Genomic DNA, 26,541 nt, shown 5'->3' on the forward strand with positions numbered 1-26,541 from the left:
ACAGGGCCCACCAGGCTGGGGAGACCTACAGGAGGCCTGGTGCGTGGAGGAGGCACTGGATGAACCGGGCTGTGGGGGAGCACTGGAGCTCTGGTGCGCAGCCTTGGCACTACTCCTCCAGGCTGGATGACCACTTTAGCCCGGCCCCTCCAGAGTGCAGGCATAGGTCGAACCGGGCTGTGGGGGAGCACTGGAGATCTGGTGCATACCAATCGCACCTCTCCCTTAGGCTCAATGCCCACATTCGCCCGGCACGGTCGGAGCGCAGGCATAGGGCGAACTGAATCCTCCCAACGCCCCGGAGACACAGTACGCAGAGCCGGCGCAGGATACCCTTGACCAAAATGGCGCACCGGAGACCAAATGGCTGAGCTGGCACAATCCGCCCTGGCTGGATGCCCACTCTTGCATGGCACTTGCGGGGGGCTGGCATATAGCACTAGGGCTATGAGCACGCACCGGAGACACCGTGCGCTTCATCACATAACACGATGCCTGACCAGTACCACACTGTCTCCGGTAAGCACGGGGAGTTGGCTCAGGTCTCTCGCCTGACTCCGCCAATCTCCCTGTGTGCCCCCCAAAAATGTTTTGGGGCTGCCTCTCGTGCCTGTTGCGCTGCCTTACCTCATATCGCCGCCACTCAGCTTTAGCTGCCTCCAGTTCTTCTTTGGGCGGCGATATTCCCCAGCCTGTCTCCAGGGTCCCTTGTCGTCCAATATCTCCTCCCATGTCCATGAGTCCAACACTCTCTGCTCCCTGTTACCTCTCTGCTTGGTCCGTTTGTGGTGGGTAGTTCTGTAACGGCTTTCATCGGAAGAGGAATCGTCAGACCAAAATGCAGCGGGATACGTGTTCATCTTTATTATAAGGAACTGAACAGTGCTAACGTTTGAGTTCCTTGCTCAGAACATGGGAACATAAGAAAGTTGGTGGTTCCTTTTAACATGAGACTTCAATATTCCAAGGTAAGAGGTTTTAGGTTGTAGTTAATATAGTATTTATAGGACTATTTCTCTCTATACCATTTGTATTTCATATACCTTTAACTATTGGATGTTCTTATAGGCACTATAGTATTGCCAGTGTAACAGTATAGCTTCTGTCCCTCTCCTCGCCCCTACCTGGGCTCGAACCAGGAACACGTCGACAACAGCCACACTCGAAGCAGCGTTACCCATCGCTCCACAAAAGCAGTGGCCCTTGCAGAGCAAGGGGAATAACTACTCCAAGTCTCAGAGCGAGTGACGTTTGAAACGCTATTAGCGCACACCCAGCTAACTAGCTAGCCATTTCACATCGGTTACACCAGCCATTAGGCTGATAGGCTTGAAGTCATAAACAGCGCTGTGCTTGCGAAGAGCTGCTGGCAAAACGCACAAAAGTGCTGTTTGAATGAATGCTTACGAGCTTGCTGCTGCCTACCATCGCTCAGTCAGACTGCTCTATCAAATCATAGACTTAATTATAACATAATAACACACAGAAATACAAGCCTTTGGTCATTAATATGGTCGAATCCGGAAACTATAATTTCGAAATTATTATTATTTCAGTGAAATACGGAACCGTTCGGTATTTTATCTAACGGGTGGCATCCCTAAGTCTAAATATTCTTGTTACATTGCACAACCTTCAATGTTATGTCATAATTACGTAAAACTCTGGCAAATTAGTTCGCAATGAGCCAGGCAGCCCAAACTGTTGCATATACCCTGACTCTGCGTGCAATGAACGCAAGAGAAATGACACAATTTCACCTGGTTAATATTGTCTTCTAACCTGGATTTGTTTTAGCTAAATATGCAGGTTTAAAAATATATACTTCTGTGTATTGATTTTAAGAAAGGCATTGGTGTTTATGGTTAGGTACAGTTGTCCAACGATTGTGCTTTTTTCGCAAATGCGCTTTTGTTAAATCATCCCCCAGCGTTGCATCGATTATATGCAATGCAGGACACGCTAGGTAAACTAGTAATATCATCAATCATGTGTAGTTATAACTAGTGATTATGATTGATAGTTTTTTATAAGATAAGTTTAATGCTAGCTAGCAACTTACCTTGGCTTCTACTGCATTCGCGTAACAGGCAGGCTCCAATGAGAGGCAGGTGGTTAGAGCAATGGACAAGTTACCTATTAGGTTGCAAGATTGGATCCCCCGAGCTGACAAGTTGAAAATCTGTCGTTCTGCCCCTGAACAAGGCAGTTAACCCACCCTAGGCCGTCATTGAAAATAAGAATGTTTTTTTAACTGACTTGCCTAGTTAAATAAAGGTATAAAAACATGTTTTTTTTAATCAGCAAAATTGGTGCCCAAAAATACCGATTTCCGACTGTTATGAAAACTTGAAATCGGCCCTAATTAATCGTCCATTCCGATTAATCGGTCGACCTCTAGCTGAAATGTCTTGAGTCAATAAATATTCAACCCCTTTGTTATGTCAAGTCTAAATAAGTTCAGGAGTAAAAATGTGATTAACAAGTCACATAATAAATTCCATGGACTCACTCTGTGTGCAATAATAGTGTTTAACATGCTTTTTGAATGACTGCCTCAGCTCTGTATCAGTAAGGTCCCTCAATCGAGAAATTAATTTCAACCACATATTCAACCAAAAGACCAGGGAGGTTTACCAATGCCTCGCAGAGAAGGGCACCTATTGGTATATAGAATATTCAAGCAGACATTGAATATCCCTTTGATCATGGTGAAGTTATTAATTACACTGAGGATGGTGTAACTGTCGATGTATCTCCTCTCCTCTCTCTCCCATATTCTCCTCTCCCTCCCCACAACGTCAGCTTCAGAGCTTATCGGAGTGCCAGTCAGGGACGGACAAGGCTCCTCGCCCACTGGATCCAACACAGCCTACCTAATCCACCATGCACCAACAGAGGAGAGATGTAGAGGATATGACAGGAGAGCCTTGTATTCCATTCTCCTAACTCATCATGCTCTCAGGATCTTTGTCCCAAATGGCAGCCTATTTCCTTTTATATTACACTTCTTTTGACCAGGGCTGTTTGGGACACCTCCAGTATCTGGTCTGCTATACTGGAACTGTTGTGTTGATGGTCGGCAGCCCTTAAATGAGAACACAAGTCACAAATATCAAGCGGTAATGGAAAATGACTGTCAGGAATGACTGACTGTGATTGTAGGGAGTCTGTTGGACTTGATAGTGATGATAACTCCCAATACAGTTGGAACTCAGTTATGATCTCAGTATTGGCTACATTTGCTCTTGACTGTCTGGTTTGGTAGTTCAGTTCAATAAATATTTTTGCTTTACTGCAGAATAGAATAGCATCTCTTTTCAAATACTGACTTTAACCTTCAATATTCAATGGAACAATTTCATGTCTGCTTTTAGTATAGGCTACATGAGTCTATTCATACTTTTTTGTATTCACATCACACATTCACCCTAGCTATCAAGGACAGATCTCTGTATACTCAAGGAGCTACAAAGAATGACTGTATTGCCACTAAAACTCACCAGAGACTTATTTTAAAGGTAGAGAAACAACCTAGTCCATGTATTTGTTCTCCATAGTCTCTGTCTAGACAGCTGCATTAATGATTCAAGTTTATGGAGGTATTTTAGAAGTATTTTCCTGCGATGTTTCTTTCGGGTAGATTCTGGTACGCTCTAGGGGAGCCATGTTAAGGGTTCAATTCATCTCAGTCTTACAATAATCCAAAGTCTGGTCTTAATGACCCAGGATTTGTATCTATTCCACAACACAGGACACATATAACAAACCCAAAACTCTATAATACAATCGTCTAGTTTTTTGTTGTTGTCATACTGATGAAATTAATGAAATCCTCGTGTCTGTAACGGATGGATCTCCTTTGTTTATCTCCTTAGTACTACTTTGGGTCTTAGTTGGTAAAGAGCCACCAAACATGCTGATTGGCACATGTGCTCTTCTGTTGCTCTTTAAAAAAAAATGTGATATCAGTCTTGGTGTGTTTTCTGACCGATTCAGTTTGGTTAAGGATGTTTGTCCCCCATGAGACACTTCTTCAAACTCTTCAGAATGAATCTAAGATAACTCAAGAAATTCATTTTGATGTTTTTTGCCGATGGATGTTTTAGTTGCACAATTTTACATCTAACTAAGGTTTTTGGTGCAGTATTTCTCAAGTAACAAAATGTACGACATGTCTTATGTAAACAAAGTCAGAGCTGCTGAGCAGGTCTGTCTCCCTGTCTATGCTATTGGATAGAGCACAACCTCCGCAGCTGTTCACCCCATGTTAGTGGGCAAATGGACATCGTCAAATCAAAACCCAACCTTCATTTAACTGTTGTGACGCACGGATGTTCCAAACCCAGTTTTAGACGAGACTGACTTTATGACCAAAATTATCCTATTTAAAATTCTCAGTCAATTTTGACACTAGAATAACTGTTTCTGACTTGTATCGATGCCATACAGGCCGTTTTCAAATGGATTCGTTGTTTTTTAAAGGTAGTCACCATTTAAATTATACTAATGAAATGAACCATACATGAATCCATGTCATTTATATATATATATATATGCTTGAGCATCTCTGATAGAAGTGGAGTCATGCCATAGAATTGGGAATTAGAATATGGTCATGACATCCATTTATTAAATTGAATGTTTGTGTGTGCGTGTCTGTTTTTGTATTCAGTTTAACACCAGAGTTTAAATTACACAATCATATTACTAGTGGCTGGAGCAGAAATTAAGGACTTATTCTTGAATTGCCAAATTTCTTCTCTCTTTGGCGAGGCAAAACATGCCTTTCTGACAGTGAGGTTGTCTACTGTGGGTGGACAGAATGTGAAGTAGGGGGTTAACCTAGCTGAACTGTCCATACTGAGAGTTGCTATAGACAGACCACACCAGGAGATGGGCTGAATCCAAAAGGGCACCCTATTCCCTTTATAGTGCACTAAAAAGGGCTTTGGTCAAAAGTAGTGCCCTATGTAAGGAATAGCAATATGGTGTCATTTGGGACACAACCATGGTTTGTTCTAAATAGTGTTTGACCTTTAAAGCTATGTGAAATTGAGGCCAGCTTCTGGTGTGCTTTAATAATACACTGACCTGAGCTAGATTACCAGAGAAGTCCTCAAAGCTGAGAATGGACACAATACAGGTGAAATCAATTTACAAAGCAATGAAATAGAAAACAGAACAAAATCCTTCTACGCTTTCCTCAACCACACAACCCCAGAGGAAATGCATCAATAGCTTCTTGTTCACTTGTTCAATATTTTATGACGGTTGCTGTATGAACCCAGAGTACTCCGTACAGAATGTTTCTGTTTTATATAACCCACGCGGTATCCTTGCCAAAGCAAATGTTGCCAGTCAGAGTAAATACACCGGCTCAAACATTCAATCAACAGGACAATACTGAATTCAGAGTAATAAGGTTTTATTTTGATATAGTTCAAATTCAGTTTTTTACAGGTACATGTATATACCAGCGTACCATTTGACTAGACTTAGATGTTTCGTGGTTTTCTATCCTTTCATCTCTATCCTTTTTCTATTAATTTTTAATGGAACACATCAGGATATGCTGATGAACATGATTCCTTACAAGGTTCTCTCGAGTTGTTAATGGAATTAGGATTCCATGATGAGACAGATGCTCTTGGACTAATGAAAGTGGTAGTTCTGAAGGCTCAGATCATGTTCCAATACTCACCACCAGGACCAAGTTGAAGTACATTACTCTTTAACATTCATATGATTCTGATAGTATGGGGTCCTGCAAAGACTGCTGCTCGCCAGGGGATTATTTTCACATATGTAGCTGCATTTCTAATTATGCTACAGTACATAGCCTACAAGGCACAAGGAGGGAGGTTGCACATTTTCCAACCACAGTCAGTTAATTTGTAAGGTCATATCTCCAGTTTGCTGAAGTGAAAAGAGTGCTACAGTTGTTACCAGAATGAATGTGAGTCAGTGTGGGGGATAGCAGCATCCTTTTTTACAGTGTAACCTACCATTAAAAGGTTAATCTAAGAGAATGGCAGTCCTATTTAATGTATCCTATCTACAGATGTAAGATCTTACTTTGAGCCAGTTTTCTACAGCAGGGAAATAATCCTGCAGCAAGAGGAAATTTGTATTATTTTGTGGATTATAATGTATACATTTTTCATACAAGTGGAAATTACAAACCTCAGAATCCTTTTAAAACCTCAAATGCACTACACGTTTAACATTTCCTGCATCGCCGGAAAGCTCTCCTGCAACAGGGTGATCAAATTAAGCCCCTACATCTGTATGTGAAGGGGAATGAATGGGCAGGCCTTATGAAAGGTCTTATGGGAGGTCTTCTCATTAACTACAGTACTAGCATCAGGCCTGTGTCCCGAATGTCAGCCTATCCCAAAATAGTGCACTACCTGTGACCAAAGCCTGGTCACAAGTAGTGCTCTATTTAGGGAATAGGGTGCCAAAGCCTAATATTCAAAGTGCCAACAGTACTGTAGTTGATCCAGAGATGTTCATGTCTCAAGAGGATCTGTGCTACAGGTACACTCTGCTCTAAAATGAAAATGGAACAGAGAGGGAGGAAATCCCTTTGGAGGGATCTTTGTCGATCGGAAAGACAGCAGAGAGATACTCCCATGTCACCAGAAGCATCGATCTAGGCTACATGCTACAGTAGAACGGAGTAGTTGTTTTTGTCTCAGGGGACATCATGGTTGATTGTGAACACTCCAGTGGATTAACAACAAGCCATCCATCCACCACAGACAGGAGTCAATCACCTCTCACATCACCTCTCTCCACCTTCCATCCAGGAAGAAATCATGTGTAGTTGGCCTAGCATCATGTTTGGTTGGCCTAACATCATATTTGGTTGGCCTAGCCCTGCTTGAAGCCACACTTTGACTTAGCGTGTGATATGAGTCTGTGGCGTTGGCAATGCTCTGTGAACCTGAAATGAAGGACTTATTTGAGTAACATCACTGGTCGCTCATCCCCTCTCTAGATGACAAGACATCATTGCTGCTGTATTGGTAGAGATTAAGTCTACTCTATACTTGTGTCCATTGCATCCTGAGAGATAGGATGCGTCCTAAATGACCCCCTAATTAATTTATAGTGCACTACGTTTGACCAGGTCTCAGACTATATAAGGTCTCAGTAGCAGCAGTTACTGCCGGCCAGGCAAGCTGACTGGCAACATTTAAGATTTACACACACTCCCCATGTGGCCATCTTCCTCTTCCACTCTCAAGTTAAGAGAGAACTTTCTTCTTCTATGAGCGGCAGGTAGCCTAGCGGTTAAAAGTGCTGGGCCAGTAACTGAAAGGTTGCTGGTTCGAATGCCCCAGCCGACTGGGTGAAACATCTGTCTGTGCCCTTTAGCAAGGCACTTAATCCAAATTGCTCCTGTAAGTCACTCTGAACTAAATGACTAAAATGTCAAATGTTGTGTGACTTCTATGTAGGGTAAACCATGGCAAGGGCATCGTTATTAGAAGATGAGTCATATGCACACACATTTCCATACTTCACTCTGAGGTTATGGCGAGTGGGGTTTATCTCCTGATGATACAGCGTGTTCCTCTCCGCTCACCCTAAACCCTGAACCTGCTGCTGTCTCAATAACATGCATTGTATGTATGGCCATGAATAATCAACAGCTTTAAAATCCCTAATACATCATACAAGCACTATCTCTTTGTTACATCTCAACCCCATTTATTTCAAAATAGGTGATTTATGTTCACTCTGCCCAGTAAAAGCCTTATCGATACCCCACTGGACCAGTTGATAACCAAGGTTATGTCCCAAATGGCACCCTATTCCCTCTATAGTGCACTACTTTTCTGGTCAAAAGTAGTGCACCATGTAGGGAACAGGGTGCTCCCCAGTGGAGGCTGTGGCATATTAATCACACGAGTCGATGAATTGAGCCATAAGTCCTGCTCAAAGCTGCTGATGGCTGTTAAGATATCAAACCAGGCCAGGTATAACTTATAGGTTTAATTTGTTTGGATTGATATTCAGATCACATGTCCAGTGGGAATGGTAGACGCTTGACAACTTTTATGCTGTGTACTTTTCAAGAGTATCTTGTCCTGTGCCCGTTTTTTTTTTCTTCACTTTTTTTTTGTTCACCTTTATGGCCAAGATAAAGCAAAGCAGTGTGACACAACCAACAACACAGAGTTACACATGGAATAAACAAACATACAGTCAATAACACAATAGAAGTCTATATACAGTGTGTGCAAATGAGGTAAGATAAAGGAGGTAAGGCAATAAATAGGCCATAGTGGCGAAATAATTACAATTTAGCAATTAAACACTGGAGTGATAGATGTGCAGAAGATGAATGTGCAAGTAGAAATACTGGGGTGCAAAGGAGCAAAAAAATAATAATCTGGATGAGGTAGTTGGATGGGCTATTTACAAATGGGCTATGTACAGGTGCAGTGATCTGTGAGCTGCTCTGACAGCTGGTGCTTAAAGTTAGTGAGGGAGATATGAGTCTCCAACTTCAGTGATTTTTGCAATTCAATTCGTTCCAGTCATTGGCAGCAGAGAACTGGAAGGAAAGGCAGCCAAAGTAGGAATTGGCTTTGGGGGTGACCAGTGAGATATACATGTACCTGCTGGAGTGCGTGCTATGGGTGGGTGCTGCTATGGTTACCAGTGAGCTGAGATAAGGCGGGGCTTTATCTAACAAAGACTTATAGATGACCTGGAGCCAGTGGGTTTGGCGACGAATATGAAGCAAGGGCCAGCCAACGAGAGCATACAGGTTGCAGTGGTGGGTAGTATATGGGGCTTTGGTGACAAAACGGATGGCACTGTGATAGACTGCATCCAATTTAGAGTAGAGTGTTGGAGGCTATTTTGTAAATGACATCACCGAAGTCGAGGATCGGTAGAATAGTCAGTTTTACGATGGTATGTTTGGCAGCATGAGTGAAGGATACCTTGTTGCAAAATAGGAAGACGATTCTAGATTTAATTTTGGATTGGAGATGCTTAATGTGAGTCTGGAAGGAGAGTTTACAGTCCAACCAGACACCTAGGTATTTGTAGATGTCCACATATTCTAAGTCAGAACCGTCCAGAGTAGTGATACTGGACGGGCGGGCAGGTGCTGGTAGCGATCGGTTGAAGAGCATGCATTTAGTTTTACTTCCATTTAAGAGCAGTTGGAGGCCACGGAAGGAAAGTTGTATGGCGTTGAAGCTCGTCTGGAAGTTAGTTAACACAGTGTCCAAAGAAGGGCCAGAAGTATACATAATGAATGAATGAATTAATTAATCAACAATGCCGTGCAAAAAAAGCATCAATCTATGTGATAATGTACTTTTCATTCTCTCGCTTCCCAAAGAGTATAATATGCTCTTTCATGATACTTTAGTCAATGTATCATGTTGCTGTTGATAATGAAATGGTATTTGTATGTGATGACAATAATGTTACATCTACAGTATACTTTAATTCGTTCTCAAAGGGGATGTTAGCAGGTTTCTCTGACGAGGGTGAAGCCTTTTCATGTTCCATTGACTATCAGAGGTCAATAAAGCTAGGCTAGAATCTTGTAAGGTTGTCACACATACCTAAAACCAAGAAATGAATTATTTGCTGATGTAGGAAAGTGGTTTATTTGATTTAATATCTCTTTTGTAGCCTATACCAATAATACATCAGGGAAAAATGTGGGTCCTTTGTGGAATGTTGGTATGATATTTCCAAATGTTTTGTGGCATGCTCGCATGTGGAGAGTCTACCTAAAAGTAAATGGGAGAATAAGCGGTCTTTGCATGCTATTCATGCTTGATGCATCCGGACAGATGCATCGGAATCAAATTGTTGTGCATGCTTAAACAGTCTAAGCCTATTTATGAACTTAGGTTGCGTCCCAACTTAGGTTTAACAATATGCCCTTTAATACCTTTGTAGGCCCTGGTCAAAAGTTGTGCATTATATAGGGAATAGGGTCATAGAATGCCATTTGGGGCACAACCTTATTCTCTTAGCAGCAACTCAAAAGAACAGGGGTATAACTCACAGTGACAGGGATTGGAGGAGCCTCAATCAGTATTATTAGGAGGCAGCTGGTGCCCCATTGCTCCTAATACAAATACATTTTGAAGCCATCAACACTAAGCGTGACTCAGCCAAGCATCACCCACGACCAGACTCAACCACAGGCATCTTGTTCTGGCTCGGGTAACATGGGACATCCTCCTAATAATGCAACAAGTTAGAACATCTTGGCTCAGCCTGTCAACCTGTTGGGAGTGGTCAAGTACATTATGTCTTTCCACCGCCGTGATCATATGGCTCATCTGACTCCTGTGACTCTGCGATGTGGCAGTTTCCACCTGTTCCCCATGGCCTGAGTGCTACTGGTCTCAGTGTAATTTCGGGACATGTAGGCAGAAGCCATTTGAGAACCACACAGGGATTGAAGGACAGTCCTGTCACTGCCTGGATGACTAGAGATGTGTGCTGATCTGAGTGACACATGCCATCAAACCTATCTTAAGGACCCTGGGACTTAACACCTCCTTCTGAAACTGGATTCTGGACTTCCTGATGGGCCGCCCCCAGGTGGTAAGGGTAGGTAACAACACATTTGCCATGCTGATCCTCAACACGGGGGCCCCTCAGGGGTGCGTGCTCAGTCCCCTGCTGTACTCCCTGTTCACTCATGACTGTACGGCCAGGCACGACTCCAACACCATCATCAAGTTTGCCGATGACACAACAGTGGTAGGCCTGATCACCGACAACGATGAGACAGCCTATAGAGAGGAGGTCAGAGACCTGGTCGTATGGTGCCAGGACAACAACCTCTCCCTCAACGTGATCAACACAAAGGAGATTATTGTGGACTACAGAAAAAGTAGGACCGAGCACGCCCCCATTCTCATCGACGGGGCTGTAGTGGAACAGGTTGAGAGCTTCAAGTTCCTTGGTGTCGACATCACCAACAAACTATTATGGTCCAAACACACCAAGACAGTCGTGAAGAGGGCACGAAAACGCCTATTCCCCCTCAGGAGACTGAAAAGATTTGGCATTTGGCATCCTCAGATCCTCAAAAGGCTCTACAGCTGCACCATCGAGAGCATCCTGACTGGTTGGATCACTGCCTGGTACGGCAACTGCTCGGCCTCTGACCGCAAGGCACTACAGAGCATAGTGCGTACGGCCCAGTACATCACTGGGGCCAAGCTTCCTGCCATCCAGGACCTCTATATCAGGCAGTGTCAGAGGAAGGCCCTAAAGATTATCAAAGACTCCAGCCACCCAAGTAACCGCACGACAAGCGGTACCGGAGCGCCAAGTCGAGGTCCAAAAGGCCGCTTGACAGCTTCTGCCCCCAAGCCATAAGACTCCTGAACAGCTAATCAAAGGGCTACCCAGACCCCTATTTTATGCTGCTGCTACTCTCTGTTTATAATCTATGCATAGTCACATTCTACTTACAGTATTCATCCCCCTTGGCGTTTTTCCTATTTTGTTGTGTTACAACCTGTAATTTAAATGGATTTTTATTTGGATTTCATGTAATGGACATACACAAAATAATCCAAATTAGTGAAGTGAAATTTAAAAAATAACTTGATGTCAAAAAATTCAAAGAAATAAAACACGGTAAACTGGTGCGTACATATGTATTCACCCCCTTTGTTATGAAGCCACTAACTAAGATCTGGTGCAACCAATTACCTTCAGAAGTCACATAATAAGTTAAATAAAAACCACCTGTGTACAATCTAAGTGTCACATGATCTCAGTATAGATACACCTGTTCCGAAAGGCCCCAGAGTCTGCAACACCACTAAGCAAGGGGCACCACCAAGCAAGCGGCACCATGAAGACCAAGGAAATCTCCAAACAGGTCAGGGACAAAGTTGTGGAGACTTACAGATCAGAGTTGGGTTATAAAAAAATATCAGAAACTTTGAACATCCCACGGAGCACCATTAAATCCATTATTAAAAAATGAAAAGAATATGGCATCACAACAAACCTGCCAAGAGAGGGCCACCCACCAAATCTCACAGACCAGGCAAGGAGGGCATTAATCAGAGAGTCAACAAAAATACCAAAGATAACCCTGAAGGAGCTGCAAAGCTCCACAGCTGAGATCAGAGTATCTGTCCATAGGACCACTTTAAGCAGTACACTCCACAGAGCTGGGCTTTATGGAAGAGTGGCCAGAAAAAAGCCATTGCTTGAAGAAAAAAATTAAGCAAACACGTTTGGTGTTCACCAAAAGGCATGTGGGAGACCCCCCAAACATATGGAAGAAGGTACTCTGGTCAGATGAGACTAAAACAGAGCTTTTTGGCCATCAAGGAAAACACTATGTCTGGCACAAACCCAACACCTCCCATCACCCCGAGAACACCATCAACAACACCAAGCATGGTGGTGGCAGCATCCTGCTGTGGGGATGTTTTTCATCGGCAGGGTCTAGGAAACGGGTCAGATTTGAAGGAATGATGGATGGCGCTAAATATAGGGAAAGTCTTGAGGGAAACCTGTTTCAGTCTTCTAGAGATTTGAGACTGGGACGGAGATTCACCTTCCAGCAGGACAGTGACCCTAAGCATACTGCTAAAGCAACACTCAAGTGATTTAAGGGGAAACATTTTAATGTCTTGGAATGGCCTAGTCAAAGTCCAGACCTCAATCCAATTGAGAATCTGTGGTATGGTTATGCACGCTCAACATTTCTGTTTTTTGTGTTATTTCTTGTTTGCTTCACATCTTCAAAGTGGTAGGCATGTTGGGTAAATCAAATGATACAAACCCCCCAAAAATTATTTTCAATTCCAGGTTGTAAGGCAACAAAATAAGAAAAATGTCTGGGTTGGTGAATACTTTTGCAAGCCACTGTACATATTACCTCAATTACCTTGACTAACCGGTGCCCCCGCACATTGACTTTGTACCGGAAACCCCTTTATATAGCCTCGCTTGTTGTTTAATTATTTGTTACTTTTATTTTCTATTTTCTGTTTTGCACTTATCTATTTTTTACTTAACACTTACAAATTCTTTAAGCACTGTTGGTTAAGGGTTTGAAGTAAGCATTTCACTGTAAGGTCTACCTGTTGTATTTGGCCTATGTGACAAATAAGATTAGATTTTATTTTCCTGACATCGTTAGAAAGGGCTTGTAAGTAAGCGTTTTACGGTAAAGTCTACACCTGTTGTTTTTGGTGCATGTGTGTCACGTATACTCCCTCTCCGACCTCTAGGTCATCAGGCTGCTGATTATCCCGCACACCTGTCGCCATCGTCAAGCGCACCAGCGCCTCATGACACTCACCTGGACTCCATCATCTCCTTGATTATCTTCCCTATATCTGTCAGTCCCCTTGGTTCTTTCCTCAGGTGTTATTGATGCTGTTTCATGTTTTGTTTGTTTATTCATTAATTAATACACTCACTCCCTGTACTTGCTTCCCGACTCTCAGCGCACTCGTTACAATGTGACAAATAAAATGTGATTTGATATGACCTACTATGAGTATACCAAACATTACAGACACCTTCCTAATATTGATTTGCACCCCTTTTGCCCTCAGAGCAGCCTCAATTTGTCAGGGCATGAACTCTACAAGGTGTCAAAAGCATTCCACAGGGATGCAGGGCCATGTTGACAACACTGCTTCCCACTGTTGTGTCAAGTTAGCTGGATGTCATTTGGGTGGTGGACTGTTCTTGTTACACACGGGAAACTGTTGAGCTTGAAAAACCCAGCAGTGCTGCAGTTCTTGACACAAACTGGTGCGCCTGGCACCTACTACCATACCCCGTTCAAAGGCACTTAAATCTTTTGTCTTGCCCATTCACCGTCTGAATAGCACACATACAAAATCCATGTCTCAAATGTCTCCATGCTTAAAAATCCTTTAACCGGTCTCATCCCCTTCATCTACACTGATTGAAGTGGATTTAGCAAGTGCCATTAATAAGAGATCATAGCTTTCACCTGGATCCATCTGGTCATGGAAAGAGCAGGTGTTTCTGATTTTTTGTGTACTTGGTATATGCTGTCATGTCACACAATTCTACAGTGTGCTTGTTTATCAGTGTGCAGTCCTGCACAGTACACAGCCACAGTCTCTTTAATGCATGTTTTATGTTTTGTACGATGAACTGCGAGGTTTGAATGCTACAGTATGTCAAGCCATTTGATATTGACTCTTATGTAGGAATGTCCCAGATACTACTTGCAGTACTAGTTTCTCTACTGTACACTGAGTGTACAAAACATGTTCTTTCCATGACAGACTGACCAGGTGAATCCAGGTGAAAACTATGATCCCTTATTGATGTCACTTCATCAATTCAATCAGTGTAGATGAAGGGAGGAGATGAGTTAAATAAGGATTTTTAAGCCTTAAGAAAATTGAGACATGGATTGTGCATGTGTGCCATTCAGAGTGAATGGGCAAGACAACATATTTAAGTGCCTTTGAACAGTGTATGGTAGTAGGTAGAACTGCAATGCTGCTGGATTTCCAGTGTGAATCAAGAATGGTCCACCACCTAAAGGACATCTAGCCAACTAGACATCTAGTTCTGTATTAGCATTGAATAGCCTCTGCGATATGCAACTTTTCAGGGAAGTCAGGAACTTTTTCAAACAGAAAATTGCATTCTGAAGCACTAATTCCCAAAGGTTTTGGGACACTGTAAGGTCCACGGAGAACAAGAGCACTTCCTCCCAGCTGGCCACTGCACTGAGGTTAGGAAACACTAGGTTAGGCCCTCCCTTTCTAAAATTATCAGCCGCAATTGTTGCAACCCCTATTACTAGCCTGTTCAACCCCTCTTTTGCATCGTCTGAGATCCCCAAAGATTGGAAAGCTGCCGCGGTCATCCAACTCTTCAAAGGGAGAGACACTCTTTTGACATTTTTGATTAAACAAATAAAATTGAAAGTAACACAAAAAAATTACAATAACAAGGCTATATACAGGGGGTATACCGGTACTGCGTCAATGTGCAGGGATACATGTTAGTTGAGGTAATTCAGGTAATATGTACATAGGTGTAAAGTGACGATGCATAGATGATAAACAGCCAGTAGCAGCATCATAAAAAAAGGGGGGCAATGCAAATAGTACGGGTAGCCATTTGATTCTCTGTTTAGCAGTCCTATGGCTTAGACTTGGAGCTCCGGTATCATCTGAAAACAGAGTTTTATCTGATGCTTCACCTTATTATGCTACTTGTTTCCTTACACACACACATGTGCACCCCCCCCCCTAAATCACATACACACGAACAGACACCACAAGTTGCTGCTGAGGGGAGGACGGCTCATACTAATGGCTGGAATGGAGTTAACGGAATGATATCAAACACATGCGTTCAATACCATTCCAATTATTCCTTTCCAGCCATTACTACGAGCCCGTCTCCCCAATTAAGGTGCCACCGGCCTGTGCTGCACACACACACACACACAGACCCACCCCCTTACACAGACACACTCAGACACACAGACAGTCAGCCCTCAATCTAGTTTAGTTCTCACTGGTGGCCTCCCTCACCCTGCGTTGATAACAGCAGTGGGTGATAGGGTCAGTCTGCTGGGGACTGATAAACTCGACACAAGGCAGTCCGTCCGACAACGCTGAATACAATCACTCAGGATGAGCCAGGCAGCGCTGGGTCTAAGCGTTGCTCCTAATCTGTCTCCATAGCAACTGCCCAGGTACGTCTGAGCTTGACTGCGGTCGGTCAGCCAGCTCGGGGAGACTGGATGGTGTCAGCGTGGCAACACAGTGGCGCTATAGAGGGAGAGCCCTGATGAGTTATCCTGTTGATTATCAGATAAAGATAATGGGGTTAATTGCCTCTCACAGGCCATTTACAGGGAGATTGGCAGAACTGTGATAGCTGCCAGAGAGACGAGACACCAGGGATATGAGGAGCAGGCAGGGTAATACTATAAGATATTAGGGAAAGATTAAATCAAATTTTATTTGTCACATACACATGGTTAGCAGATGTTAATGCGAGTGTAGCGAAATGCTTGTGTTTCTAGTTCCGACCATGCAGTAATATCTAACAAGTAATCTAACCTAACAATTTCACAACAACTACCTTATACACACAAGGAATGAATAAGAATATGTACATACAAATATATGAATGAGCGATGGCCGAACAGCATAGGCAAGATGCATTAGATGGTATAGAGTACAGTATATACATATAAGATGAGTAATGTAGGGTATGTAAACATGAAATAAAGTGGTATTGTTTAAAGTGGCTAGTGATACATTTATTACATAAATTTTGTCATTATTAAAGTGGCTAGAGATGAGTCAGTATGTTGGCAGCAGCCACTCAATGTTAGTGATGGTTGTTTAACAGTCTGATGGCCTTGAGATAGAAGCTGTTTTTCAGTCTCTTGGTCCCTGCTTTGATGGACCTGTACTGACCTCTCCTTCTGGATGATAGCGGGGTGAACAGGCAGTGGCTCGGGTGGTTGTTGTCCTTGATGATCTTTTTGGCCTTCCTGTGACATCGGGTGGTGTAGGTGTACTGGAGGGCAGGTAGTTTGCCCCCGGTGATGCGTTGTGCAGACCCCACTACCCTCTGAAGAGCCTTACGGTTGTGGGCGGAGCAGTTGCCATACCAGGCGGTGATACAGCCCGACAGGATGCTCTCGATTGTGCATCTGTAAAAGTTTGTGAGTGCTTTTGGTGACAAAGTCACGACTCCGACCGAAGGTGGCTCCCCTTCCCGTTCGGGTGGCGCTCGGCGGTCGTCGTCGCCGGCCTACTAGCTGCCACTGATTCTTTCCTCCCCCTCCTTATGTGTTTATTGAGTACACCTGTTTTGAGTTGGGTATAATTAGTGAGGCTTTATTAGTCAGCCGGCCCGCCTGGTTCTTTGTGCGGGATTAATTATTGTGACCTTCTATTTTGTGTAACTTGTGTGCACGTCTGTGGGTTACGTGTTTTCCCATTTCGTGGGTTTTGCTGGACAGTTTAAGTCCCCGTGTTTGGGCCGTTTGTTTTGTGCATTAAAATAGCACTACCCTGAACTCTCTGCTTCCTGCGCCTGACTTCTCACCCACTACACCCAGAACGTTACAGACAAGCCAAATTTCTTCAGCCTCCTGAGGTTGAAGAGGCGCTGCTGAGCCTTCTTCAGTTTGTCCGTGATGTGTATGCTGAGAAACTTAAAACTTTCCACCTTCTCCACTACTGTCCCGTCGATGTGGATAGGGGGTTGCTCCCTCTGCTGTTTCATGAAGTCCTCAATCATCTCCTTTGTTTTGTTGACATTGAGTGTGAGGTTATTTTCCTGACACCACACTCCGAGCACCCTCACCTCCTCCCTGTAGGCCGTCTCGTAGTTGTTGGTAATCAATGATGATTGAGTTGGAGGCGTGCATGGCCACGCAGTCATGGGTAAATAGGGAGTACAGGAGAGGGCTGAGAACGCACCCTTGTGGGGCCCCAGTGTTGAGGATCAGCGGGGTGGAGATGTTGTTACCTACCCTCACCACCTGGGTGCGGCCCGTCAGGAAGTCCAGGACCCAGTTGCACAGGGCGGGGTCAAAACCCAGGGTCTCGAGCTTAATGACGAGTTTGGATTGTACTATGGTGTTAAATGCTGAGCTGTAGTCGATGAACAGCATTCTTACATAAGTATTCCTCTTGTCCAGATGGGTTAGGACAGTGTGCAGTGTGATTGCGATTGCGTCGTCTGTGGACCTATTGGGGCGGTAAGCAAATTGGAGTGGGTCTAGGGTGTCAGGTAGGGTGGAGGTGATATGGTCCTTGACTAGTCTCTCAAAGCACTTCATGATGACGGAAGTGGTTATGGAATCCTTTGACATCATCCTTGGAAGGATACTGTCTTGTTGTAGATTGGCAACACAACGTAGAGCAGACATATCTGTTGTAGAAGTTTAAAACACAATAATTAGCCTAATGTCAAAATCTTTTCCATCCTGAAGCTGACAGGCATGGAGGATGAATATTTCAAGAATAACCCAGAATAATGTCTTCCAATTTCTGTTGTGCTGATGGATGAGCCCTCTTAATTAGCAGGTCCCATTCAACTTCTCAAATCATCTGTTTGAAACCCATGTCTCCTAATCCTATCATCCTAACACCAGCTCTCTTATTCTGTGGTGTTGTAATGGTGGGTGTGTAGTTGTCAACATATCATCCCTATTATGGATGTGAACTTTCTTCACAGCCGTGTGATTACACAAGATGTACAGCTCCATTTGCTAGAGATGCCTGATGGTTCAGGGGGAACACATCTTATTAAAGCAATAAAAATGACTCCAACAATGTTTAATGAGCTCACCAACTGGAGAGAAAAAAGGCAATTTGTTTTTTTTTATAGATATATTACCTTATCTGTCTTCGTTGGTCTGATAAAGGCACATATTGAAGTCTCTAATGTTCTCTTCTTGGTGCCTTTGAAAATATTCAAATTAACATAAGTATTGATTGGAACCAGAGGATGCAGAATGCATGTTTTACATGAGGCGGCCGTACATAATGTCACTTTTTTGGGGGTATTTTCATACGTATCTGATTTACCTTTCAGAAATAAAAGCACTTTATATCTAGTTCCCCCATTTGAAGTTTCAAATAGTCATAAGTATTTGGATAAATTCACTTATATTGTACTAAAGTAGTTGAAAGTTTAGAATTTGGTCCCATACAATAGAGTGCTCTCAAGACCTCAAGGAAGAGAGACATGAATGACCAGAGTGCCTTATATCAAAGATTGTATTTTATATTGACAAGATAGTCAAGTGACCACTCGCTCTAACAAATACATGTCCTCAAAGATGAAGGCAGACATGGGGAGGCGAGATCAGGTGAGACCATTCTAGCCAATGAGAGGGCAGACACGTGTGACAACAGGCCATAGAGATAGATAGAGGACTCATCTTTGTTTCTGTGCCATTATAGTGCCATTGAGGCTATCTTGATTTTAAAGTAGACAATTGTATTCTTCTTCATTGGCTGATTGCTCCCAGCTCATAGGAATCTCCACCCAGTTGACCACTTTAAAATGGTGGAAGCCCTCAATGGCAATGTCCATGCTAAAACGTGTTATATCCATGACGAGTCCTCTTATCTTAATGAAAACAGGCACATCTCTGATATAATTGTTTTTAAATAAAAGTTGCCCGAAATGCCATGTGCATCCACTTATATCAGTGTATTCGTTAACAACCTAAGCATTATGAAACTTTTATTCAATCAAATAAACCTCATGTAGCAAATTACCAATAAAAAAGGTTGTTGACCAAATTCGACACACTCATTGACCTTCATACAAAAAACATTTTCATGGTCAGTTTTTGGTGGAGTAAAACCTCTCGCTTAGCCTCTTCCTCTCTGCTTATATTGAGCAGGGTCCCCCCCTCCTTTGCCACACGATTTGTCTGTCTACGACAGACGCTGTTTGCTTATCCAGCTAATTCCCATTGTGAGACAGCTCACTCTATTATCAGAGAACAGGGGTTACGCAAGTAACCTTAACATTTTACCTGTGGATTATTTGTTTGAATCTCAGGTATTACAGGATTACAAAGGATTACGTGTTGAACTACATTATGAGCTCAAATGTTAAAACTGATACGTTACTTTACCTGAGCCACTGTGATTGGTTCTGTTATCAAAATAAGGGAAGCAAGTTGTGATGCAGTATTTTTAACGTAGCGTAGTTTAATCTTAGTTGTCGGATATCTGATGTGGGCCATTCTTCCTGTGGGGTTCTTTACAACATGTTTCTTTGTCAATATGCTGTGTTATACACACAATGATCTGTGACCATGATACACACAATGATCTGTGACCATGATACACACAATGATCTGTGACCATGATACACACAATGATCTGTGACCATGATACATACAATGATCTGTGACCATGATACACACAATGATCTGTGAGTTACATCAGCACAAGCTTGCTATTTAGGCTTGCAAATACCACCTACAGAACCCGATATGTTAAGTCTAGCATTTTTATTATTTAACTATGGCAAATGTAACTTAATCCCCCTACAGTAGATCTCAGTATGTCCATCAGTTTCTGACCAGTGTTTTTTCTATGTTATCTTGCAGCTTGGCGAGGACACCTTCAACAGAGCCAAGCTCCTGAATGTGGGCTACACCGAGGCCCTGAAGGATGCAGAGTATGACTGCTTCATCTTCAGCGACGTGGACCTCATCCCTATGGACGACCGTAACCTCTACCACTGTTACGACCAGCCACGACACTTTGCCATCGCTATGGACAAGTTTGGCTTCAGGTAGGTCAACTCTATTATGTACTGTCACTCACACGTATATCTACTCTGAGTGAAATCTGTTATTCGTTTTTCAAGCCTATATTCTCCAAACTCCTAGCATCTTATGTTTATTGATTTGGTCATGTGGATGCTTTTAAATGGATAGTTCTTATATAAAAGTTTGAAGATATTTTTTCGGGACTGCACACATGATTTTTACAGGATGACGCAACCTGTTTTGCTGAATATAATGGCGAAATTCACCAAAAGTAAAAGCAAAAGTACTGTCTCCACTTCTTTTGACTGAGTTTGAGATGAACTTTCACTTTGCCTTTCATTGGATTCCAGACAACGTGCATATTGCACGGTGATGTGAAAATGTTTGTCTTTGTGTATGGGCCAAAGGGCAACCCAATCATGTCACTTTCTAATCAAATCAAATCCAATTGTATTTGTCACATGCGCCGAATACAACAGGTGTAGTAGACCTTACAGTGAAATGCTTACTTACAATCCCTTAACCAACAATGCAGTTTTAAGAAAATACCCCCCAAAAAAGTAAGAGATAACAATAACAAATAATTAAAGAGCAGCAGTAAAATAACAATAGCGGAGCTATATACAGGGGGTACCTGTACAGCCAATGTGGAGACTATATACAGGGGGTACCTATACAGAGTCAATGTGGAGACTATATACAGGGAGTACCTGTACAGAGTCGACGTGGAGACTATATACAGGGGGTACCTGTACAGTCAATGTGGAGACTATATACAGGGGGTACCTGTACAGAGTCAATGTGGAGACTATATACAGGGGATACCTGTACAGAGTCGATGTGGAGACTGTACAGGTACCCCCTGTATATAGAGTCAATGTGGAGGCTATATACAGGGGGTACCTGTACAGAGTCGATGTGGAGACTGTACAGGTACCTCCTGTATATAGAGTCAATGTGGAGGCTATATACAGGGGGTACCTGTACAGAGTCAATGTGGAGGCTATATACAGGGGGTACCTGTACAGAGTCAAAATGGAGACTATATACAGGGGGTACCTGTACCAAGTCAATATGGAGACTATATACAGGGGATACCTATACAGAGTCAATGTGGAGACTATATACAGGGAGTACCTGTACAGAGTCAATGTGGAGACTATATACAGGGGGTACCTGTACAGCCAATGTGGAGACTATATACAGGGGGTACCTGTACCAAGTCAATATGGAGACTATATACAGGGGATACCTGTACAGAGTCAATGTGGAGACTATATACAGGGAGTACCTGTACAGAGTCAATGTGGAGACTATATACAGGGGGTACCTGTACAGAGTCAATGTGGAGACTATATACAGGGGGTACCTGTACAGAGTCAATGTGGAGTCTATATACAGGGGGTACCTGTACAGAGTCAATGTGGAGACTATATACAGGGGGTACCTGTACAGAGTCAATATGGAGACTATATACAGGGGGTACCTGTACCGAGTCAATATGGAGACTATATACAGGGGTTACCTGTACAGAGTCAATGTGGAGGCTATATACAGGGGGTACCTTTACAGAGTCAATGTGTGGGGACACAAGTGTCTAACGCTTACACTTCCATTTTAGGGAGGTTTAAAGAAACATTATGATATGAAGAAAATGTATTTCAGAAGAACAGAACATGAGTTGTCATACTGTATGCTATCTCGCTATGTGTCATGCCATAGGCTTGTTCTTTTAGCTGACAAAATATGTTATCAGTCCGGTGTGATTATTTTATATTATATTATTTTTTATACTAAGCAGAATGTAATTGAACTTAGCTGAATAAAATAGAAAGGATATTTTTCACATTATGGAGCAAATTCACATATGAAGTGGCTATGTTGAGCGTAAAAGTGATCATTTGAAACAGGTCTTATACACTAGTTTTAGAGTTATTTGGCAATGTTAGTGTGCATGATACAAACACTAGAAAGACTTAGAAATCAAAACGTATACAGTATGGGCTGCATGATGCAACTATAGGCTAATATACATTTTTTTTTAAGAATGGCGCTGGAGGGTATGGCTGCTGTTTTACGGGCTCCTGACAAATTGTGCTATTTTGTGTGTTTTTTTCCGCATTGTTTGTAACTTATTATGTGCATAAGGTTGATGCTACCGTCTCTTATGACCGAAAAGAGATTCTGTATATCAGAAAAGCGATTACTCACCTTGAACTGGACAAAGCTATTGCTTTAATGAGTCTGAAGCAAAGGACATAATGCTGCTCCCAGACAAGGCCCAAATCCCTATCATTCACATGAAGAAAAGAAGGAAATACAGGGGGTGGAGATCAGGGTGCCTTGTGAGAATTTGCCTGCGAGTGGGTAACCTGCCTCTACCATCTGTTCTATTGGCCAACGTGCAATCACTGGAGAATAAACTGGCTGAGCTACGTTTAAGACTATCCTACCAACGGGACATTAAAAAGTGTAAAATCTAATGTTTCACCGAGTCGTGGCTGAGCAACACGGATAATATATAGTTGGCTGGGTTTTCCGTGCATCGGCAGGACAGTACAGCTACATCCGGTAAGACGAGGGGTGGGGTTGTGTGTATTTTTGTCAATAACAGCTGGTACGCAATGTCTAATATTAAGGTAGTCTCGAGGTATTTATTTTTCATAGCCGTCTATTTACCACCACAAACCAATGCTGGCACTAAGACCACACTCAACAAGCTGTATAAGGCCATAAGCAAACACGAAAATGCTCATCCAGAAGTGGGCGCTCGTAATGGCCGGGGACTTTAATGCAAACACACTTAAATCAATTTATTCTTTATTTAACCTTTTATTTAACTAGGCAAGTCAGTTAAGAACAAACTATTATTATAATTTACAATGACGGCTTACCAAAAGGCAAAAGGCCTCCTGCAGGGGAGCGGGGGCTGGGATTAAAAATATATCTTTATATATATATATATATATATATATATATATATATATATATATATATATATATATATATATATATATATATAGGACAAAACACACATCACAACAACAGAGAGAACACAACACTACATAAAGAGAGACCTAAGACAACAACATAGCATGTCTGCAACACATGAAAACACAGCATGGTAGCAACACAACACGACAACAACATGGTAGCAACACATGGCAGCAGCACAACATGGTAGCAGCATAAAACATGGTACAAATATTATTGTGCACAGACAACAGCACAAAGGGCAAGAAGGTAGAGACAACAATACATCACGCAAAGCAGCCACAACTGTCAGTAAGAGTGTCCATGATTGAGTCTTTGAATGAAGAGATTGAGATAAAACTGTTCAGTTTGAGTGTTTGTTGCAGCTCGTTCCAGTCGCTAGCTGCAGCTAACTGAAAAGAGGAGCGACCCAGGGATGTGAGGGCTTTGGGGACATTTAACAGAATGTGACTGGCAGAAAGGGAGGATGTGTATGTGGAGGATGAGGGCTGCAGTAGATATCTCAGATGGAGGGGAGTGAGGCCTAAGAGGGTTTTATAAATAAGCATCAACCAGTGGGTCTTGCGACGGGTATACAGAGATGACCAGTTTACAGAGGAGTATAAAGTGCAGTGATGTGTCCAATAAGGAGCATTGGGGGCAAATCTGATGGCCGAATGGTAAAGAACATCTAGCCGCTCGAGAGCACCCTTTCCTGCCGATCTATAAATTAAGTCTCCGTAATTTAGCATGGGTAGGATGGTCATCTGAATCAGGTTTAGTTTGGCAGCTGGGGTGAAAGAGGAACGATTACAATAGAGCAAACCAAGTCTAGATTTAACTTTAGCCTTCAGCTTTGATATGTGCTGAGAGAAGGAAAGTGTACCATCTAGCCATACTCCCAAGTACTTGTATTAGGTGACTACCTCAAGCTCTAAACCCTCAGAGGTAGTTATCACACCTGTGGGGAGAGGGGCATTCTTCTTAACAAACCAAATTACCTTTGTTTTGAAGGTGTTCAGAACAAGGTTAAGGGCAGAGAAAGCTTGTTGGACACTAAGAAAGCTTTGTTGTAGAGCGTTTTACAGAAAATCCAGGGATGGGCCAGCTGAGTATAAGACATATAAATGGATGAGAGAGCTTCCTACTGTCTGAGCTTTGCTGTTGATGTAAATTGAGAAGAGCGTGGGGCCTAGGATCGAGCCTTGGGTCAATGCAAATAGTCTGGGTAGCCATTTGATTAATTGTTCAGCAGTCTTATGGCTTGGGGGTAGAAGCTGTTAAGGAGCCTTTTGGACCTAGACTTGATGCTTCGGTACCGCTCGCTGTGCAGTAGCAGAGAGAACAGTCTATGACTTGGGTGACTGGAGTCTTTGACAATTTTTTGGGCCTTCCTCGGACACCACCTAGTATATAGGTCCTGGATAGCAGGAAGCTTGGCCCCAGTGATGTACTGGGCTGTACGCACTACCCTCTGTAGCACCTTACGTCCGGATGCCGACCAGTTGACATACCAGGCGGTGATGCAACTGGTCAGAATGCTCTCAATGGTGCAGCTGTAAAACTTTTTGAGGATCTGGGCAGGTCGCAGCTGGGTTTCCCTTTGTAGTTTGTAACATTTTGCAAGCCCTGCCACATCCGACGAGCATCAGAGCCGGTGTAGTAGGATTCAATCTTAGTCCTGTATTGATGCTTTGCCTCTGATGGTTTGTCTGAGGGCATAGCAGGATTTCTCATAAGTGTCCGGATTAGTGTTCCGCTCCTTGAAAGCGGCAGCTCTAGCCTTTAGCTCGGTGCAGATGTTACCTGTAATCCATGGCTTCTGGTTGGGGTATGTACGCACGGTCACTGTGGGGACAACATTGTCAATGCACTTATTGATGAAGCCGGTGACTGAGGTGGTGTACTCCTCAAAGCCATTGAATGAATCCCAGAACATATTCCAATCTGTGCTAGCAAAACAGTCCTGTAGCATAGCATCTGCGTCATCTGACCACTTACGTATTGAGCGAGTCACAGGTACTTCCTGCTCTAGTTTTTGCTTGTAGGCAGGAATCAGGAGGATAGAATTATGATCAGATTTTCCAAATAGAGTACGAGGGAGAGCTTTGTATGCATCTCTGTGTGTGGAGTATAGGTGGTCTATTGTTTTTTTCCCCCTGGTTGCACATGTGACATGCTGGTAGAAATTAGGTATCTGGAAATGTGCATGTACACTGTTGCCCATCTACTGTTGCTAGCCCCAAATCTGCTTCACTGATTTCTGCTCTCATAAAAGTCTGGGTTTTCTGAACGTTAACACTAGAAGCTTATTACCTAAAATGGATTAATTGAAAGTGTGGGTTCACAGCCCCAATCCAGATGTGTTGGTCTTTACTGAGACGTGGTTAAGGAAGAGTGTTTTGAATACTGATGTTGACCTTTCTGGTTATAACTTTTTTCGTCAAGACAGATCTTCCAAAGGTGGGGGAGAGGCAATCTTTACCAAGGATCACCTTCAGTGTTCTATTGTCTCCATCAAGTCTGTCCCCAAACACTTTTATTTGCTGGTTTTAAGCATTAAACTTTCAAATAGCTCTTTGTTGACTGTTGCTGGGTGCTATTGTCCTTCATCAGTACCGGCCTATACCCTACCTGCCCTAAGCTCTCTCCTGGCCCCTTAGACTAAGTCTGAATTTGTCCTGCTAGGTGACCTAACCTAGGACATGCTTTAACCACTGGGACATGCTTAAAGTCCTAAAGCAATGGGACTCCCTAAATCTTTCTCAGATTATTACCAATCCCACAAGGTATGACTCCAAACACCCAGAAAAGGCTACTCTCCGCGATGTTATCCTCACAAATAATCCTGACAGGTATCAGTCTGGTATTTTCTGTAATGACCTTAGTGATCACTGTTTTACAGCCTGAGTTCGTATTGGCAGCTCAGTGAAACGGCCTGTCCTGATTTGTCATAGATGCTTGGTAAAAAAAATGAATGAGCAAGCCTTCCATCACAAAATGGCCTCTGTAAAATAATATAGAATCAGTTTGATCCCCTCTGTCGAAGACGCTTTGACCTTTTTTGATATTTTCAGTGGTATTGTTATAACCCCAAGAAGTTCTGGTTAAAATGATTAAAGACCTTCACAGCTACCCATGTCCCTTAATGTTGATGATGTGGTTGTTACTGAAAAGAACCACATGGCTGAGCTCTTTAATCACCACTTCATTAAGTCAGGATTCCTATTTGACTCAACCATGCCTCCTTGCGCATCCAACAT

The 26,541-nt window shown here is 42.9% G+C and overlaps 1 protein-coding gene across 1 annotated transcript in view; it reads left to right on the forward strand.

The window, feature by feature from the left end:
• Positions 1-26,541, forward strand: part of LOC139377326 (beta-1,4-galactosyltransferase 2-like) — a 131,440-nt gene that overhangs the window by 86,110 nt on the left and 18,789 nt on the right. Inside the window, exon 4 of the mRNA XM_071120347.1 lies at positions 20,141-20,328. Coding sequence (XP_070976448.1) covers positions 20,141-20,328 — 188 coding nt within the window. The remainder of the gene's footprint in view (positions 1-20,140; positions 20,329-26,541) is intronic.

Source organism: Oncorhynchus clarkii, chromosome 20 (assembly GCF_045791955.1).
Source record: "Oncorhynchus clarkii lewisi isolate Uvic-CL-2024 chromosome 20, UVic_Ocla_1.0, whole genome shotgun sequence".
Classification (NCBI taxonomy): domain Eukaryota; kingdom Metazoa; phylum Chordata; class Actinopteri; order Salmoniformes; family Salmonidae; genus Oncorhynchus; species Oncorhynchus clarkii.